The sequence below is a fragment of the Aphelocoma coerulescens genome, chromosome 21 (genome assembly GCF_041296385.1).
Source record: "Aphelocoma coerulescens isolate FSJ_1873_10779 chromosome 21, UR_Acoe_1.0, whole genome shotgun sequence".
Classification (NCBI taxonomy): domain Eukaryota; kingdom Metazoa; phylum Chordata; class Aves; order Passeriformes; family Corvidae; genus Aphelocoma; species Aphelocoma coerulescens.
The window spans coordinates 6,974,134-6,993,911 of record NC_091034.1 but is presented as its reverse complement, the minus strand read 5'-3'; the positions used below and the strand labels follow the sequence as shown (position 1 = coordinate 6,993,911).

The following is a 19,778-nucleotide window of genomic DNA, read 5'->3' as shown; positions in this document are numbered from 1 at the left end:
GAACTGAAAGTCCTGGCACCAAATTCCTGCATGTGCAAAACGACTGAAGTTAAGGAAAATGAGGTGATTCCTGTCAGCTGTCAGAGGCCAGTGACAGAATGAGAGAAGCCAGGAGCACAAACACTTCCAACACGATGTTTACAAAGCTGTCCTCGTGTAGCCCGGTTTTAAAGAGCCTTCTTGGCTCCAAATCATCCACAGGTGCCTGTAAAAAAACAACTTTTAAGATTTTCTCTTGCCTGAAAGCAACAGCACTTTACCAGTCACACTGTGAAAAGTGGAATAATTTGGTTTAACTTTTATCAGTCTGAGCAGACAGAACTCTGAGCTTTTGCTCTATTTGTATGCACACCCCCATTCTCTGGAGTTTGAGCTCTGTTTACTTTTGCTGGCAGGGAGGAAAATGCTTCCATTCAAAACGACTTTGGTTAAAAAACCCCAACTTTAAATTATTTCTGTTGACTGTGGAGTTTGCCCTATCTTCCCTATATCCAGTGGGCCTTGACTGCTCCAGTTAAAGCCTCACAGTCTTTCACCTCACACAAATATTCCACGTTTTACCTCAAAAAGAACAGCTACACTTCCTCAGCTTCTATTTTGAAACCAGACAAACTTACAGGTTTTTTATTTTTATTGGATGCTTCCAACTTTATAGCTAATAATATACAGATACTCAGTTTTTTCATTGTTCCATTCACATCCTCACAGAGTTCAGCCATTCTGTCACATTAAAATTAAAAAAAAAAACCAACAAAAAACCAAAAAAAGCACAACTGAAATAAAATAAATCCATAAGCTGGAAAAATACATTATAAACTTATATTCAAGAAACATTCTCTTTATAATTAAAAACCTACTGTAATAATTAAAGTAGGATTTAAAGAAAAACTTGATTTTCATTTTTAAATAGGTGGCCTTTGTGTATACTTTTAATTATTTTTTATATGTACAAGCCCAAGCAGTATCTCTGCCTACCTGTGACAGAATACCTGAAAAAAAAAAATAATAAAGGACACTGAAAAGGAGTTTTTAAACAAACAAACAAACAAACAAAAAGATCAATATTCATTTTCCAGGAAAATACAGTATAATCAGAACTTTAAACACATGCTTCCCTCATCTGTATTAAGGCCTAAGAGACAGATGTGCTTTAATAAAAGCAGACAGTATGAAGAAAAGTCCTTCCACTTTTCTCTTCAAATTCCTGTAACAGCTCATCTATTTCATTTTCCATGTCTTCTGTGTGCTGTATCTAGAAGAGAAAAAAAGACTGAGCAACCAGGCTCCAAGGACATGGTGTTTAGAACACTGTAATAATCCCAGTTTTTTGGTTTACTGGGAAATCTCACTCAGCAGCCTGTACCCAATGGTGCTTTTATTGAGATTCCCAGCATTCCCAAAGGCACAGATATTCTGCTTTCTGTTTATCTGCAGATCCCAGCCCACCCAAGTGGCACTTCAGGAGGACTTTGTTGAGTAGGCACCATCCCTCCTCCCCAGATAACAAACGCAGGCTCCAGAATAGCTCCAGGCACACGGAACAGATGGCTCAAATTTCAACTCCTTGAACCCTCTTTAGGTTTCTTGGATCTGGAAAGGATTTAAGACCAGAATAGATCACACAGGCTGGAGTCAAAACCAGCCTGGGATGGTGAACTCCTCAACCTTGGAGTGTAAAAGGACACAGGTTCCTCCTCTGCTCCCATCACACTGAGTGCAGCTCATTTTAGTTGTAGTTTTTAGTTTAGTGTGGTACAATAAAATGCAGGATATTTTTAAGGATATTGGGATCCAGAATGCAACTCTCACTTTTAAATCCCACCTAATTACAACTGGTTTGAAAGGAGTTCACTCTGGAAACCACGAGCTCAGTTAAACTCACCCACTTGCCCAACAGCTCTGAAAATAAGCAGGAGAATGTGGGAATTTGCATCTTGACATGGATTTTACCAGAACAACTGTAATATGCAGGAGCTTTGTGGAGCAGCAAACAAAGCCCAGCCCCTGAGCAGCCAGCTGGGTCCAAGGCACCCCCAGGATTCCTGATTCCTCTTTACTTACACACTGGCAGAGCTCACAGATGAGGAAAGCACCCAGCGTTGCCTCCTCGTGGTTATCCTGAATGTCCACGTTGATCACATGGACTGGCTGACACGTCTCCTGCTCTCTGGAATTTAAATCTATTTAAAACAAAACACAACAGCAAAACTTTGGGTGGAATGGTATCATATTTTACACAGAGTAGTAACACGATTTTTAAAAATACATAGGTGTTGTCACATTCATCTTTTCCAAAGTGTTTTTTAGAATTTGTTTAATATTGTCTTAAACCATAATCCCTTTTATTTCAAAAAAACAAGAGGTGGATTTTGGAAACAAAATGAAAGGGTCATGGCAGTTTACTTGCCCTGCTCAAGAGAAGTTACTGCTCCTCTTACTCTGACAATTTTAAAGATCAAGAGCCTCAAAAGTCAAGAAGGATTTTGGGCTTCCTCACCTGAAGGGTTTTAATTGCTCATTTTTTTTTAAAAAGCACTGTACATTCAACACTCTGAATGTTCCACTGCAGGATGAACTCCTGCAAGCTAAGCACTGATAGTCACATTAGCAAATTCTACTTTAATTGAATGTTTTTCACTTACTAACAAGGGTGGAGGGGGGAAAAAACAAAACATTTTTCCTACAAGTACACCCATGTGTTAGTGTTGTGCCTCTCTAACATCTCCTTCCTTCTTCATCCAGTTTCTAAGCCAAAAGTTGCTCTCTCCTACCTCCACTCTGCACCTTCATTTTGGCAAACCTGTTTAAAAATTTCATTTTTCACATCCAGAGCCATTTGGGCCAGCTGTGAAGGGCATGTGAAGGTAGAGAGCTGGAAAATCAGCAAGGGCTGCTCTTCACCTCCCTCCCTCCCATCTAAAAACCAGAGTGAGAGCTGCTTTCCACCTGAGACTTGCTGAAGATCCCCCCAAGGACCAGAGCAGTTGCTCTCAGAACTCACCAACACATTTCAAACCCTTCAGCTGAGCATTCAGAACCCTGGCAAAGCCCACAAGTATCCTGCTGCTGTGACATGACCACTGAAGAGGCCAAGGGACAACCTTTAAGTTCTGTGGATGATACCAATTCATGTGGCTGGTGTTTCAGCGTGGAGGAAACTCCTTAAACCTCACACAAACCCCTACCCAGCAATTCCAGACACACAAGGCTCTGAGCCCAGGAATTAATGGAGTTCCTGCTGAAACCCCGGGGCTCTGAGGGAGTTCACAGGCATCCCCTGTGCTGTGTTCGTGTGGATCCCCAGCTGAGATCCTTCTGGCACATCTCTGACTCATTTAAGGGCAGAGCTGGAGCACATTTGCAGGGTTAAGTGAAGTTTCTCCACCCGTACAGGAGGTATTTAAGGGGGATAAACTGCTTGGGAGGTCACAGGAAGCCTTCTGCAGGGAAGGGAGGGGAGCTGCACAAGGAAGACAGCTCAGACTTGTTTTTCCATCAGCTCATCCCAACTGAAGTTTTTGAGATCTGTGAGCATTTCCAAGCCAAACACGGAGTTTCTGTAAATTTCCTTATCCAGCCCTTGCTGTGCACACACACTCTGTGTGGCTGCCAGCACCTTTTGGGGACAAGTGCTCAGCCATCACTTCTCTGGTGCATAAATCTGCATCAGTAACTGCAAGCTCTTGTCCTCACTGGTGTTCCAGTAGTTGGAGGAGACAGAGATGTTTCCAGATTTGTGAAAGACTTCAGGGAGGAGGGGAAAAAAACCACTCAAAGTTAACTTGGTTTATCAGTTCAAGCTCCTTACCTTCTACTACTTGATCATAGACTCTTTCTTCACACGTTAGGATCAAATCAAAAACATCTTTGCAGTTCTGGAATCTTTCTGGTCGTGGCTTGATTCTCTTATTTCTGTCCAACATGTGTAAAATTCCATTCTGTGTGTATCTGAAGACGCTTGAGTTAAGTATCTTTACTTGAAGGAAAGTCATGGTTTTGAGCAAATGACCAGCACAAGTTAAATAATAACTGCACCTTTAAAATAAAATATTCTGTTTGCAAATCTAAAGATCAGTGACCACTAAAGAGATTCCTAAGGTGACAGTGTGATGCCCATCATGCAGCTGCTGTTCAGAGACCTGTCACTGGCACCACAGCTTTAAAAGGCCCTCAGAAGGACAACTTTTCTTGGGCAACTATTTTTATATCCATAAACGCTCAGAACCCCCAGCCTGTGCTGTTTCTGTGAGCAGGATGTCCTACATTCCCTTCAGCCACTGGCCCTCCTCCCTCCAGGGGCCTCGCTCTTCAAAGGCAACCCTGTGGTGTTTCAGGTGCCACCTGCACAAAGTCCTCCCTGGAACGTGGGTTTATGCAACTGAACCTCCAAAGGAAGCCAAAGAAACCTCAGAAGCACATCCCATAAAAATATCCTGAGATGCATAAATGGGAATGAAGAAAAACACTGACTTTATGCCTGTCAGAGCCTCATCACTGTGTGAAAGGAATCTGTGATGCTGCTTGGGAGCTAAATTTATGCTGGTGCTGTAACCTTGAGGCTCTGATTTTACATCCTGGAGCCCCTTTGCAGGCAGGATTCTCTAATCCCACTGGTTTCCCACCCTCCTGGGACGTGCAGTTTCATCAGGAGCACTCCAGGCTTGACTGTCACATCAATCTGTGGGTTTGAGTAAAACCAAACTCCCTCTGAAGGCAAAGTTTCAGGGGTAAATTAGGAATACCAGGAAAGGTTTGGATTGAGAAAGCCTGGGAGTGGATGCATCTCCTCCTGACTTTAACACAGCTGTATTTTAAGCCATTTTACAATATAATAACAGGGATAACAGCCTGTAATTTCTTGAGATAACAGAATTCGGAGAATAAAACAATTTCCATTATTTGTACCAGTCTGTAAGAGGTCATCTGGGCTTATTTCCTTGCTGAAAAGGTGACAGACATGTATTTCTTTTCAGGAAACACTACTATTTTTGTAATAAAAGACCTGCAACTTCCTGACTACCTTCTTGCAGGAGCTCAAATTCTACTGCCCAGATGTGCACCTGTGTGCTCAAGGTGCTCCTGTTCAAGCAAACAGCCTCCAACGCTTTTAAATCCCTCAAGTGTTTAAGTTATATTAAAAATTAAACCCAGCTTTCTACCTACAGGAGTCTACTTCACATTGAAAATAGATTCAGTTCTTCTGTGTGTCTGCACCACTGCACTTCAACTAGTTGTAATTTCAATTGTGCACCACGAACTGAGTGATAGGTTGTTTAGCACAGTTAAATGTTGTCAATTAGCCAAATGACTTCTGCTGCATTTCTTTTCTCCACGTCACTCTCAAGCCTTTTTTACCACTCTTCTTTCCCAGAAGGTTTCTGCTTGTATTATTAAAGAATTGTCCTTTACAGCCCAAAGCTCTCACCAGCAGCTCTTGCACATCAGCACCCACTGGTTTGCCCCAGCACTCCTGTGAACTCTCCTGGGGTTAGTCATGCTTGGAAAAAAAAAACCCACTTGGATGCAGCCACCTCAGACCTCTGGTTATCTGCAGAGCAGGAAAATGACTGCATTTTCAAAATATCATTTCCAAAATATCTGCCATTTCCAATACATGCCAACATCTGCCCGCGTCGCTTTGCTCAGTTGGAAAGGGAGCCCTTCTTGGGCTCTGTACTCCTCATTTCTACATCCTGCAGTTCAAGGATGGGGGGGGGGGAGAAAGAATCCACAACATCCCACACACTTTTTTGGGTTCTCTTTTTTCCCTTTCTAGGATAAAATGTTGCTGGCATCTGTCCCCTCGCTTTCCTGACTGAGCCTGGAGACAGAATTACGCAGATTCCCAAACCCACACAAGATTTCTGCTTCACAGCCCAGCTCTCTGCTGCCAGCTTACAGCTATGTTTTTTTTTTTCCAAGGGTCCATCTGCCTATAAAAGGAGACTGAGAGAAGTTCAGATTCATGGTGCTTTCTGATTTGGTTGCCTGGAATCTTTTTCACCTGGAAAAAGCCAGCACCTCATCCTTTGAGCAGGCAGGGGATGAGCTCTGCAAAACTGCTTCCAGGGCATAATAAACCCAGCTTCTTGCTCCTTGGGAGCTCAGGTGAATGCAGATACTGCAACTTATTAATGGTTTCCACCACGCTGGCAGGTGTTGAATCACTTAAGTCAGGCCCTGATTTCCTTCCAACACATTTCAACTCCATGCTCCCTGTCCTGTGCATCCCTGCTCTCTTTTCAGGACAAAATTTCCCGTTTTTCTGTGCTGTCACACCTTTGTAGCCCTTCCATGCTCAGGAGGACACCAGAACAAGCCTACATTTCTCTTCACCTCCTGCAAACTCTTGGCAGAGGAATTCCATCTCATTTTTACACTGAGTCCAATTCAGATTTCACCTTTATTGGAGTAACTGTGCTAAACAGATCCCCAGAGTGATGGAATTTAGGCATGACGACTCAGCAGTGCAAAGGCTCGATATAAAAAGGAGATGTTGCAGCACAAAAGTCGAATTTTTCCAACAGGCACAGCATTGTTGCTCATTCTCATGGAGAATTTCTATTACTGACTCTGCATTCTCTCCTTTTAGCTAAGAATATCCCATACTAGTGTGAAGATTTATTTAAACAACAAAAAAAGGATGCATTTAGCTAAACCCCTAAAGCTTTCACTGCTTTTGCTACCCAAATTTAAAATTCCTGTCACAGACACCAGAAATGCCTTTTTACCATCCAGTTGATTGGTCTGTGCTCCAGACATCTGGGTAACCATCCCTCCAAACATCCCTTCAAACATCCCTCACCCCTCCAAACTTTATCATTATTTGTCACTGACAGGACCCAAAAAACCCAAAAGCCCTGAGCACCAACCTAGAGATGGCCAAGACAGTTAAGTCTCTGTGCTTTATAATAAAATAATGATCTTACTGATCCAAGCATTCAATAAGCTTCATTTTATCTCCCATGTGAAGCTGAAGCTCACAAGTGATTTGAGCTGCAAGTGTTGGGGTACAGAAATTAATTATATACACAACTAAAATTCCCATGCCTATCCCCCTGCCCAAAGTGTCCAAAGCCAGGCTGGGTGGAGCTCTGAGCAACCTGGTCTATGCAAGGTGTTCCTGCCCATGGAGAAGGGTGGAATGAGATGAGATTTAAGGCCCCTTCCAACCCAGGCCATTCTGTGAAAATATAGAGGCCAATTTATTAAACATAACTGGGCAAATGATATTTGCTAAAATGTATACATCATTTTGGGGGGGGATCTTTAAAGTAAGGGCTGGCACCCAAAGCTTCTACATCTTCAAATCAATCTGCTGATTATTCCCTTTGGTGCAGTTGACACCATCCTCAAACACTGCATTTCTTCTTTGGGAAAACCAGGAGCAGAGTGCTTCTCACCCAAGCATGAATGGCACTTGCAGGTCCCTTTCCATATCATCTTAATTCATTTATTAGTATCTGCATTATAAGCAGAACACATTGTGTTAAAGCCTGCCTGGCAGTTTGGCTAAGAGCTGGACATCTCCTTAGATGAAGTGTGTGTGGGGGGGTGAGGATGCCCAACCTTCTTCCACCTTCACCATCAGCCCCTTTTTTGAGGGAATGAAAGACTGGAAATGGGCACAGGCAGCACAAATTCTACTTTCCAAGCACAGTGGTTATGGCTGCAATAACTACCTTCACTCCACAGCCAGAGAACACAATGCCTTTCCTCTGGAATTGAAGCTGTGCAGTTTAGTACAAACCAGAGACTGCTCCCAAGTCTTTTGTTGGTCTCTAACTTAATAAAATCTTAACACTGAACCGTTCTGTTGGATTCAAATGGAAACAGAGCAGGGTAAGATGGGGTATTAGGAAAAAATTCCTCCCTCTGAGGGTGGGGAGGCCCTGGCACAGGTTGCCCAGAGAAGCTGTGGCTGCCCTGGAAGTGCTCCAGGTCAGGTTGGATGGGGCTTGGAACACCCCAGGACAGTGGAAGGTGTCCCTACCATGGCAGGGGGTGGCACAGGATGAGCTCTAAGGTCCCTTCCAACCCAAACCATTCTATGATTCTAAAATATGCCATCCAAATTATCACAAAGATGCTAAGCTGGGCTCCTTGACATTTCTGCAACATTTGTGCCTGTGCATGAATGACCTGCAAAGAAACTGAACTTGTTTTTCCTAGGGAAGGGCAAGCACCCAGCATTTGTAAGCCAGGAGCTGCACAGATAAATCCAACTGCTCCCAGGAGCTGGTCCAAATAGAAATAACCACATGCCAGCCCTGCTCACTTCCTGAAGCCTGGCTGAGCCCCAGAGCTGAGGGGTCTGTACCCACATATCAGTGAAGGCAAGCCAACACCTTGAGCTCAAGTGCCAGACAAGAATTTGCTAGTGCTAAGCAGCTGAAATTGTATTTGGGGTGAAAATGGACAGATTGAACCTGTCAGAGGGGAAAAGAAAGGGAGTAATGGCAAAGTCCAGTGCCAAAGAGGCAGAGAAGGGATGTCACAGATGTACTGAAGGGACTAGCAGAACGACAAGGGTACCAAGGACAAGATGACTTGAGGATATGGCATGTCTGACTGTGCCATCAAACAGCTGTCTCTGCACTTCTTCCAAGCATGAACTTCAAGAGGAGTTTGGTTTGGATTGCTGGAATCTACAGGGTTTGATCACCTGGCAGTAAGGGACACAGAGATGTCACTTCTGCAGTCATTCCAAGGACCAGCAGGCGAGCAAGAGGGCTCAGGAGGGTCACAAGTGACTTTGGGACGATTTCTTTGGGATGCAGGTTTGGGAAGCAGTGCCAGATTCCAAAGATGAGCAGCAAATGTAGGACTGGGAGGGGGGAAGTGCTTTGAGAGAGGTCTGTGGGAAAGGATGAATCACCCCTTTCCCAGGGAAACAGGGGCTGCAACAGCCATTTCCAAATTGGCTTCCGCTGCTGTCACTGCTCTGTGCTGTGAAACTCAGAATTTCCAGTTATAGCCAGAGAAGGTACCTCAAACAGAGCAAACCACAAGCACTGCAAACCCTAAATCAATTAGAACATTTCATTTACCACATTTAGGAAACCTGAGAACACAATCACAGAGCCAGCAGGGCCACTTTGCACCAGGAGCCTGCAGAGAAAGCACCATGCTGGATGAGGTCTGCAGGAAACATTCCTGGCTTGCAATTAATGCCAGCTTAAGGAATTACAGTTGCTACCATGAAAATGGGAATTGGTTTGGAATAAAGGAAAAAAAAGCATAAGCATCCCTCATGTTGGCACAGAAGTTTTGTGTTAATAGGAGGTAACTTCAAGGCAAGAAGCATCGACTGTCACTTCACTCCCCTGCTTTAAACTGGGGTGAAACTGCCAAAGAATGGAATCACTCCAGCTCTGAATGGATTTTATACAAGTCATCAGCCTCAGACTGGATCCTTCAGTCAGAATTCCTCAGAGCATCTGTTTAGGACTCACCTTGGGTAAGGAAATAAACCTTTCAGACTACTCAGAAGAGACAGAATGGCAGAGGATGTTTTATGTTGTTGAAAAGCATTTGCTATTAGATTGGGGTCTGTAGTTTCTACCATGTCCCAAGGCTCGGGACACACGGGAAATAATATTTAAATAATATATATCTAGCTTATATATTTTTAACAATTTGATGTATTTCCTTTTTAATGTGAATGAAGCCAAGATTAAAGGCAGTGTGATCAGAAGGCAGATGAAGAAGTACTGAAAAACTGCTGCCTTTGAAAGGCCTGAGATTTGTGAAGCGTTTTGGTCTTGCAATCCTTCATGGAGAAAAAGGGATTGGAATTCAGCCTGTGGCTGGAAGTGTGTTGATTTGCAGAAATGTGCCTCTTAGAAGTCTTCAAATCCAGTTTAAACACTTCTTTCCATCCTCATCCCTTCTCTCTATTTCTAGGAGCACTGAAGTGCTTTGAAAGACATGGTAAGAAAGAAAATGAGACTTGTACTGCACTGCTTTTAGAAGAAGATTTGCCACTGACACACAGGCCATGACTTCAACTATTTTTAGCTCTTGCAAAGTTAGGCTTCAGAAAAAAAGGAGAATACCCAAACCCAACCAAAAAAAAAAAAAATCCCTCAACATATCTAAACAAAACATTCCAAAGTGGCTTCCAGAGACACAGCTCTCCTGCTGAACACTCAGAGTGACAGCTCAGGAGAGAAGCTGCCAAGTGCTTATCAGTTCAAAATCCATGAAGAAAAACCAGATGAAAATGTTAAGATAAATACATGCATGAAGAGCTTACCTGAAGTAGAATTTAAGTCAGTTACTCCTCAAGACTGAGCTACATGGAAATATCAACATGGGCATCCAACTTCAAGATGGAGTTCACAGAGTTAAAACTAGATCCCATCACCAAGATTATCACTACCTTTTTTTTTTTGACAGAAAAGAATCAAGTGTCTTCAAGGGAGATGCACCAAGTTCTTCTTCATTTCTGGAATTTTCCTTCTAACTGAAGCAGCTTTAGGAAGTTCTTGAGGACACGTTTTCCACCCTCCCCTCAATTTTATAACCTGATGTAGCTAAGGAGCTAAAATTGCAATCTTATCTAAAGTTAGGGAGGTCAAATTAAAAGAGGAAGTAAAAAATGTCAGGAACAGAGCAGGAGCCAAGCTTGCAGGGTGGGTGCAGGCTGCCTAGAAATCCTGATTAAAAATACCCCCCATCTGTGAAAATCGTTAGATATCTTTAATGTGAGGGTCACAGACACATCAGCGTTGAGGAAAGGAAAGAAACAATCAGCCATGGAGTTACTCACACTGATAAAGAACCCAGGAGCAATTCCTGCACAATTTTGGTTAAATTTCCATTTGAACAGCTCCTATCCCTGGGCATAACAGCAACTGCTGCTGAAGATTTAAATTGGGCTTAAATTTAAATTGTTTAGCAAGTTTCACCCTTGACTAGCTTTTGCCTTCACTTGAAGGCAAGGCTCACCAGCAGTTTTGCTCTGTTTTTGTTTCACCCCTAAAGCCACCACCATAGAAATAGAATTAAGTCCTCAAACCCCTTCACAGAGTTGTAAGGGGCAAGTAATCGTAAGGACAAGTAATGCTAATGTTGGAAAGGTGGGTTACACATGCAAATACAAGGTGGTGTATGTATTGGTACTACAGACCATGGCTGTGTCCTCCTCAAATGAGTCCTCCTCAAACAATTCTCTACTGTTGTCCCAGGAATAACAGAGGAATGTTTTAAAAAGCAACCAAAAGCCACGTTCAGAACAGTGTTAAATGGTTTTGGGGCAGTCCTCGATTGGGGCTCAGGGAATTTAAATGCTACATTCTAAAAATGCAATGGGAGATGCTGATACTTATTTTAACTCTAAGTTTTAACTGCCACATCTTAAAAGGCTTTGAAGTACTTCCATTTTAGATCTACTGTAACCACCTACTCAACTGAATCTGTATTCCTGGCTCCATTAATCCCCTATTCCTGTGCTTCTGAAATTCAACATATGCCTTCAAGGTATGAGAGCCTGCACTCTGTATTTCACTAATTAACTGCAATGAAGGTGCTTTTAGTCTCTGCAGAGTGGGTTTTTAATAGGTGTCCCCCCTCTTCACAAGTGAACAGGAGAGGTTCAGTGCATCCCTTCTCTCTAACACAATTTGAACCTTGCTCTGAGTGAGGTCCAATAGTGCAGCAGCTCATTTCTGTTTGAGGCCACTGCTTTCTGAACCTGGGGGTCATTTATTTGGGCAGAGGATGTTCCCTCACAGCCACAATGTCACTGAGTATCTGGTGTCCACAGCGTCTGGAAGGAGAGCACTCAAACTTCAGGTGTCTCCTCACTGGAATATGGGAACAAGCAGCGTGTTGTCAGCAAGACTCAAAATTTCAGACCACATGGAAAGGCTACAGATGATGAAAGCAAGGCTGGGAAACAGAATAAGCAGCTGAATCATATGGAACCACCCCTCCTTCTGTTCCCCCATCCCAACCACACTCCAAGCCCATGAGGAGAGCAGCCCCTCCCACCCCACAGGTAATTCCCATCCCCTCTCTGAGGTTATGCTCACCCAACAAAACTGAGAGCCCCTGGGACCCTGGGTCACAAAAAAACTATTCCACAACTCGCTGATGAGAGCAGGTCTGCTTTTGGTTAAAGTCTTTACCCTCAAAACCCACTTCTGGAAATGGAGTTGCTTTCTGTGCTGACAGTCTTCGGTCTGAAAACCTTAAATTATCTGAGAATCAAAAAAGCAAAGTCAGAGTCATTTGCTGTTGCCCTATTTCCCTTGCAGTGGCTGTTGTTTAAATCTCCTGTATCTTGAGAAAAGGTTTAACACTGCAAATTTATTTGGGGAACACAGCAAAGCATGGAGCAGAACCACAATGGTGACTCCAAAACATGCTGAGTGGGGGGAAACAGGTTGGCTTTCTGTTGGTTTTTGACACTAAGTACTGCCATACTCAGCACAGCAGCAATGAAGAATTCAAAAAGGAAATCTCAAGTCGTTTGTGCTTGTTAAAATTAATTCTCAGCTCAAGGAATTTTCTTTTAAGTAGTTCTTTTAATCAGGATATGGATATGGCATACCTCATTAAGATGAGTTTGCAAGATTTTCCTTTTCTCTATAGGCAGAGGGATAAAAAAAAAATCAAATAAACCAGCACATCTCATGTGATCCTTTTAAGACTACATCCTACATTTTGAACTTTTTTTAAAAAAGGATCCTTGTTGAAAAAACATCTAGAATGAGTTCCCCAATTCTTGTTTGTGGGTTTTCTTAAAAAAAAAAAATCAACTTTAAATATAGGAATTTTAAAATAATGCAGTTTGGACATTTTCAGTAGTGTGCCTAGCCCTGATCACCTTTGCTCTCCAGGATTAAATGTCACTGGGCTCTCCTCTGTCCATTGTTTATAACAAACTACAGGGTTATTTTTTCTCGGTGCACAGAGCAAATCACGTATCACAAATCCTCAGTGAGAAGGGTGAGCTCTTTAATGAAAGGTATCCTCTCTCCCAGAGAAAGTATTCTGTAAGCCTTACCTGGCAGTTTGTCTGAGCTAAATACAACATTAATGTCGAGGTGGTCGCTCTTCCCAAATCCATAACCAGGACAGTCTTAGCACTGAGAAGGATCCACAGTGCAGGGGAGGCAATGGACAATCTGTGAGGGTATTGCTGTGTTCATTCAAGAGCTAAACATGGTAACACACTACAAAAGAGCATTTGGAATGTGTGCATTGGAACTGGGTAACAATTTACAAGGGAGCATTAGAGGCCCATTGTTAAAAAACCTCCTATAAACTTAAAATCATTTTAAAGTTCGCCAGCCAAGCAACTCTAGATTCTTAATGCCAAGTAATGAATTACACCTTTCAAGGATGAACCACACTGGATTTTTTAAAGAGGCCATGCCACAGGGATACAGTTCTTTGTCTTTCCTAAGCAGATCATTGTACATCTGATCATATGTTGTTTTGAAGTCATAAACATTTGGCTTGTCCGGGGCTGGTCCTGGCAGTTTCACGTGAGTCCCTGTGCCAAAGGATCGGACGCTGAATCCTCGTTTGCTGAAAGACACAAGGGAAGGGGGGAAAGAAAGCCATGAGGTTGGATAGACTTTAAAAATTAAAGTGCTGAAGAACACAGAGTGAATTTTAAAAACACCTCTTAGCCAGCAACCAAATCACAGCTAAATAGTTGGGCAAGCAAATTGCCAAGAGTGCCCAACGCATGTTTTCCGTGCAGTTACAATCCAAACTCACACACCATTCCTAAAGAAACACCTCTACTTGATAGGAATTTTCTTACAATTATGGTACACAGCTGTTTGGAAATGTCTTCTGTGCTTTCCTTTTGTGCTTTCTGACATCCTGGATTTGCAACAAGCGTGTGTTGTGTACTCACTCATGGACGACACAGTGGAGGCAGAGATGTTTTTCTCTTAATACAAATAAATAACTGTACTGACTGGTCAACATTTAAGTGTCCTGCTAAGATTGTTGGCTCAACTGCATTATTCTTCTCATTTTGTTGCCCAAACAGCCTAATTTAATAAGCCCAGGACAAACATTTGTGTGCCTGGCACTGAAAACCATACAGTGCAATTACCTTTACACAAGTGGGGCAGATGTTCTGCTGGCTGCTCTCTAAAACTCTTGGCTAAACCAGGGATTACTTCATTCCATTCTTATGAACAACTACTTGGTTAATAGTTATAATTGAAAAAAAAAAAAAAAAAGGAAGGAGGCAGGACCCTGCTTGTCTTTCTTTAGGAGTGATGCCAAAATGTTCTTGCTGATGAACTGAAATATTTGTACTTGAACCTCAATACATCCTTCAGTAATATTACAAAACATGGCAATATACTGAATAATGGGACAAAAAAGAGATTTTCTAGTGATCTAATGGACAAAGTTACACGGTAAAATACTGTTGCTATCATCCAGAAGGCTGAAACATTTGGGTCTGTAAGGATAATCTAACTTGGAGCAGCGAGACCACAACTTAATCCATTTTTTTTAAGGACTCACACTTCCAGCATCAATGGTTTTAGCAAAGACTGAATGGAGTGAACAACCCAATGCCTGTGTCCCCACATCCCCAGTAATAACCCCGAATTTGTAGTGCTTTCCTCTGAGGAGAGTGAGCAGAACTGGGACCCAGTGCAAGAGTCAGCCTCTGACTCCCTGGTCTGCACATACAAGACAAGAAAATCCAGCAGAAGACACCGACTCAAAGTGTCTGTCTGCCTTCAAAGGGTATCTTCAAAGGGATCCCAAATGCTTCTGGGCAGAGACTGTGATCACCTTCTGCCCCAAACTCAAACACTGCTCTGAAACTATCAACATGTATTTCCTTCAGTTCCTCCTACTGGAACACAGCCCCCCCCTTCTCTTTTCTTGCTTCCCCACACTTTTTCCTCCAGCAACTATTTATAAGTTCCTATTTCTGTAAACAGACAAGATACATGATGGTTTCTTGCTTCTTTCTGCAGGACTAAAGACTGAAAACGGATACAAGTGGAAAAAAAGTGCAAATCTTTGCCCCTCCCAGTCCTCCATCACATGTAACTGGTGCAGTTATGAGTCACTGTTCATTTATTTTCCCTGCAATACTTGCAGACCCAAGTCTTGATTCTGCTGCTTCTACTGGACTTGAAGAAAGGCATAATATGTACAGAAGAAATTGCAGTGCTAAAAAATTCATGTTTCAATTTGATCTTTCCTTCTATGGTTTCCTCCTAACTTCTTTTTTTTTCCATTAATGTTATTCTTTGAAACAGGTCTGCTTGGATCACACACATTAAAACCTCCAATTGCTGTAGATGTCCCTGAAGTTTGCATGATCTCATATAAAGCCAATCTGAAATCTCTGACATTCAACACATCAAAAATTTGTGCCTCCAAGGCCCACGACCCATTCAAAATTACTTCCTTGAATAGCTGGAATATGAGTTCCTCACATGGAATTTTGTGCTTTGCACCTTGGTGAGTGGTAGTGCCAGTTTTTACACTATTTATGCTTCAGGTACAATGAAATATCCTAAAAACATTCCAACACAGTTCTTACAACAACTGGGGCATAGGAGAGGGAAGAATTCTTGCACAGAGCCATTATTCAGGAGCCTTTTATTAAAGAGCTGGACACATCCAGTGTAGTGAATCATCAGGTGTCTGTGGTAATGTGGCACATTTTTAACAATGAACAATTCCTACAAGAAAATGGATATACAGTATTTGGTTTTGACCTAGTAACACTACCCAGAAGATGGAAAACAATGAGCTTTGTCATTAAGAGTAAAGTAAGACAGACTAACAGACTATCCTAGCACTGATTTCTGAAAATGGGGAGCTTAAACTTTAACAGTAATGATTGTATTTCAGGAAGTTGTTTCTTTTAATACTATTAATGCTGCTGTAGATAAACTGCCAGCATATTAAGGACAAAGTGAGTCACTGCACAGATCTCATTTTCAGCAGGTGTGCTCACCTCAGTCCAAAGCTCATTACAATGAGCTCACAAGCACCACTCAAGTGCCCCTGAGCATTTCCCTCCAAAGGATCTCGGAGCTCACTGCAAACAGCACTTCTGAAAGCAGAGACCACCCTGGCACTGAACTGACACACCAAACTGGGACCACTCCGTTTCAGGCACTGGCAGGAGAAATAATATTGATCTGTGCAGCTTGAGACATGAACTTTTGTCCACACCTTTCTTGTATTTCACTGTTATTCAGGCATCTCAGATGTTCTTATTAAATTGTTTTTCAGCTTATTGTACGTTCATAACAGCACAGCCTCTCTTTACAATGGCTGTAAGAAATTTTACTAAATAATAAAACAAATGCAGTAAATCCTGCAGTGCCACTGCAGCTCAGAGTAGTGAAGATTTTCAGGGGACCAATCACTAATTTTTACCACGTCCCTTTCCACAAGAGGTAGCAGTAAAATAACCAGCAAGCCTTGTAGGCCACTTAGAGACTATCTTATGCCACCCAATCAATATTAAAAAAACCAAACCACTCCCCAAAACAAGCCCACACTGTTGAACAGCAGGACAAAAGCACTGTTAACTCACTTTGAATACTAACAACTTGCTGTAATTTGCATTATCACTATTAAACTGTCAAACGAAAGTGTGCTTTAATATAAAAATGTAAAAATATCTCCTTCTTGGGGGTTTATTAATTTAGGATTTCTTAAGTTAGGCAATACAAATGTCAATACCTCACTGCATTTTGGTGCTGACAGATGATGTCAGGAGAGAAGCTGTGACTAACAACTTATGGAAACAGCACGGGTGCAAGTTAAATCCTCACACTGTCAGTGCTGAACTAGAAGTCTTAACATCAATATGAAAGTTAAGTTTTTGCTACAGGGGTTGCAACATTTGAATTCCTCTGCTGCCACTAAGATCTCATGTTCATACCCCTAACTTCCTAAAAGTTAAGCTTTCTAAAACAAGGACTAGGTGGCTGAAGTGTGTACCAGCATTTTACGAGCTCTCATTACCAGCAGTGACACAGAGAACTTGAACTCAGTAACTTCCTCCCAAAGCCATCAGGGTATTACCAAGCAAACAGAAATGTGGAAACTGCTGCATAAAAAAAAGTCTGGCTGTGAGAGATTTACCCTTCTGCCTTCCTCTTCTGTTTGAGGGAGAACCATGGCCTAAGTGTGCATGCTCTGTGGCAAAATGAAAGATAAAATCACCTACAGAATGTGCTGGTTTTGGCTGGGGTAGAGTTAATTTCTGTCACAGCAGCTGGCGTGAGGCTACGTTGTGGGTTTGTGTTGGTAACCCAGGGATGTTTTTGTTATTGCTGTGCAGGGCTTACACAGCACCCAGGCCTGTTCTGCTTCTCACCTCACCCCACCCCAGCAGAGCCTGCACGTCACATCTGTGAAAGCAAACACTGCAGGATGAGCAAGATCTGACCTAGGGAAGGGTTACACACATCCAGTCTGACGGCTTTTAAAGAGGGACTGTGTCTTTCTGCACTGCTCTTCCTGTCCCCCTTTGCTTCCATGGCTCAACACACCCCTGTGGTGATGGCTCTTATGCTATCAACAAACTTCAGACAGACCTTCAGTCTGACTTCTGCTGGAAAATTAGAACAAAGTGCTTAAAACTTGGTTAATTACAAAATACACAAGCACACACTGAGTGCTGGACCCCAGACTTTGCCTTCCAACAGCTCACAGAATTTGTGTCTTTTAAAGTCTCATCACCCACTTACAAAATACCTTAAAAGTTTTGTAATTCCTCTGTTTCTTCCTAACTCTTCTTCCTCTTTTAATCATGTGTTCTTTCCAGCTGCAGTGCAACACAGAGCAAGACACTGCCCTGAACTGGTGAGAGAGGCTGGCTTTGAGCCAACACACATTTTCCTGACGTTTACTGGCATATGGGCAGTTATTTCTTTAGAGCAGCATCAGCAATTTATCTCTGTTCTGCCATTTATGCTACGGCTACTGTAACTACAAAAGATGTTAATAAAATCAAACGTTTTCTAAATACGGTTTTGTTACTTTTAAGTTAAAATCTTAAGGGAGAAGGGACTTTAAAAAACCACCCCTGCCACATTTGGTGAACATCAGTCACACCGGAAGTGATTTATTTCTGCAAAAACGCTGGGGGAGGAAAAGGCCAGACGTTACAAGTAAATTTAACTCTGTCCTTAAAACTCAGGTTTCAATTAAAACTCAGTTCCAGCATTATTAGAGGAAAAACAATGTCATGTTTTCATCAGGTAACATCCGATGCCAAGTGTGAGCGTGAAGTGCATGAAATGCTGTCACAGTAAGATGGCTGCCAGACCAAATGTTTCTGTTATTTATTCCTCCCAAAGCTTTTATTTTTATTTACAGGTAGCACACAGCTTACACACAGTTGTTTTGCTTACTACGCCATCAGTACGTATTTCTAATGTGAGTGTTTCTTTGCATAACTTTAATAAAATAAACCTGACCACCCTAATCACGTTCCTGCAGTGCAAAGGGAAAATTTAGGGAGATGATTTCAGGCAGACCAGGTCTCTCCTGCCTGTCAGTCTGTCCTCAGTCTCCCATCTCACCTTTTCAGCCAAGCTGAGAGCGCTTGGAGAGCTAAACAGATTAACACTCATAATCTCAAAGACATTTAGCATTCTGAACTGAATGTTCTGGCTCTCCTGGGAGAGGAAAGGGCTCCCTTTTCAGGGCATGGAGTGGCTTAACCTTCACAGCATGTTAAGGGGTTGGGAGGGACCTTAAAGCCCAACCTAGGGGCAGGGACACCTTCCACTATCCCAGGTTGCTCCAAGCCCCATCCAACCCGGCCTTGCACACTTCCAGGGATGGGGTAGCCACAATCTCCCTGTGCCAGCGTCTCACCACCCTTTTTACAACACCAAAAAAATTTCTTCCTAACACCTCACCTAAATTTCCCCTCTTTCACTCTGTGCCTATTACTCCTTGTCCTATACCTCCAGCTCCTGACGAAGACTCCCCCTCCGGCTTCCCTGTGGGCCCCTTTCAGATGCATTCAAGAAAGAAAAAAAAAAGGGGGGGGGGGGGGGGCGGGAAAGAAAAAAGGGAACGTTTGAGTTTCCACACGCCGAGACACAGACCCTGCTCTGCCCGAGACCCCAGGCCGCGTTTTCAGCCCTGGGGCCGCAGGTCCGTCAGGGAGGGCCGGGACCCCCGACCGCGGCCTGGAGCGGGGCGCGGAGGAGGTGAGCTGAAAACGGGGCGAAAAGGGGGTACCAGGGGGGTACAAACGGGGTGGAAGCGGGATGAAAAGCGGCTACAAGCGCGGTGAAGGCGGGGTGGAAGCTGGGTGCTGCCCCACAACCGCGGGCCTGCCGGGCCGGGCGCGGGCCCCGAAGCACGGCCCCATCCGCACCTCCCTGACAGCGGAGCGCCGCCAGCACGGTGGGGGAACCGGGCAGCAGCGGTTACCTGAGGATGTTGTGCGCCTCCATGCTGCGGTTCTGGTTGCTGGAGCACACCACGGCCACGCGGAGCGGCGCGGACGGCATGGCGGGCACGGCTGCAGCTGCCCGCGCCTCCCGGCCGCCGCTCGCACAAAATGGCGGCGCAGCGCGGCGGGCGGGGACGGGACGTGTCAGCAGGGCCCCGCCGCGGCCAACCGCGGCACGGCGCGGGGGAGGCGGAGCGGCCGCGGCCGCCCTGAGGGGAGTGCCGGGAGTGCCGGGAGAAGGGACCGCAGGGTGCTGGGCGAGGGCGAGTGGCGTGAGAGTCGCCGGCGAGCCCTGGGACGCGTTAGGCGCAGCATGGAGGGAGGGGGTTGTGCCGCCTCA

The 19,778-nt window shown here is 43.7% G+C and overlaps 1 protein-coding gene across 1 annotated transcript; it reads right to left on the bottom strand.

Moving 5' to 3' along the window:
* Positions 1-613: 613 nt before the first annotated feature.
* Positions 614-19,569, bottom strand: SSU72 (SSU72 homolog, RNA polymerase II CTD phosphatase). The gene is made up of 5 exons (XM_069034702.1): positions 19,417-19,569; positions 13,399-13,542; positions 3,809-3,948; positions 2,062-2,180; positions 614-1,252 (listed from the first exon to the last, which is right to left on the bottom strand). Exons 1-5 carry the CDS (start codon positions 19,494-19,496, stop codon positions 1,151-1,153), a joined length of 585 nt encoding a protein of 194 aa, XP_068890803.1. The 5' UTR covers positions 19,497-19,569; the 3' UTR covers positions 614-1,150.
* Positions 19,570-19,778: the final 209 nt, after the last annotated feature.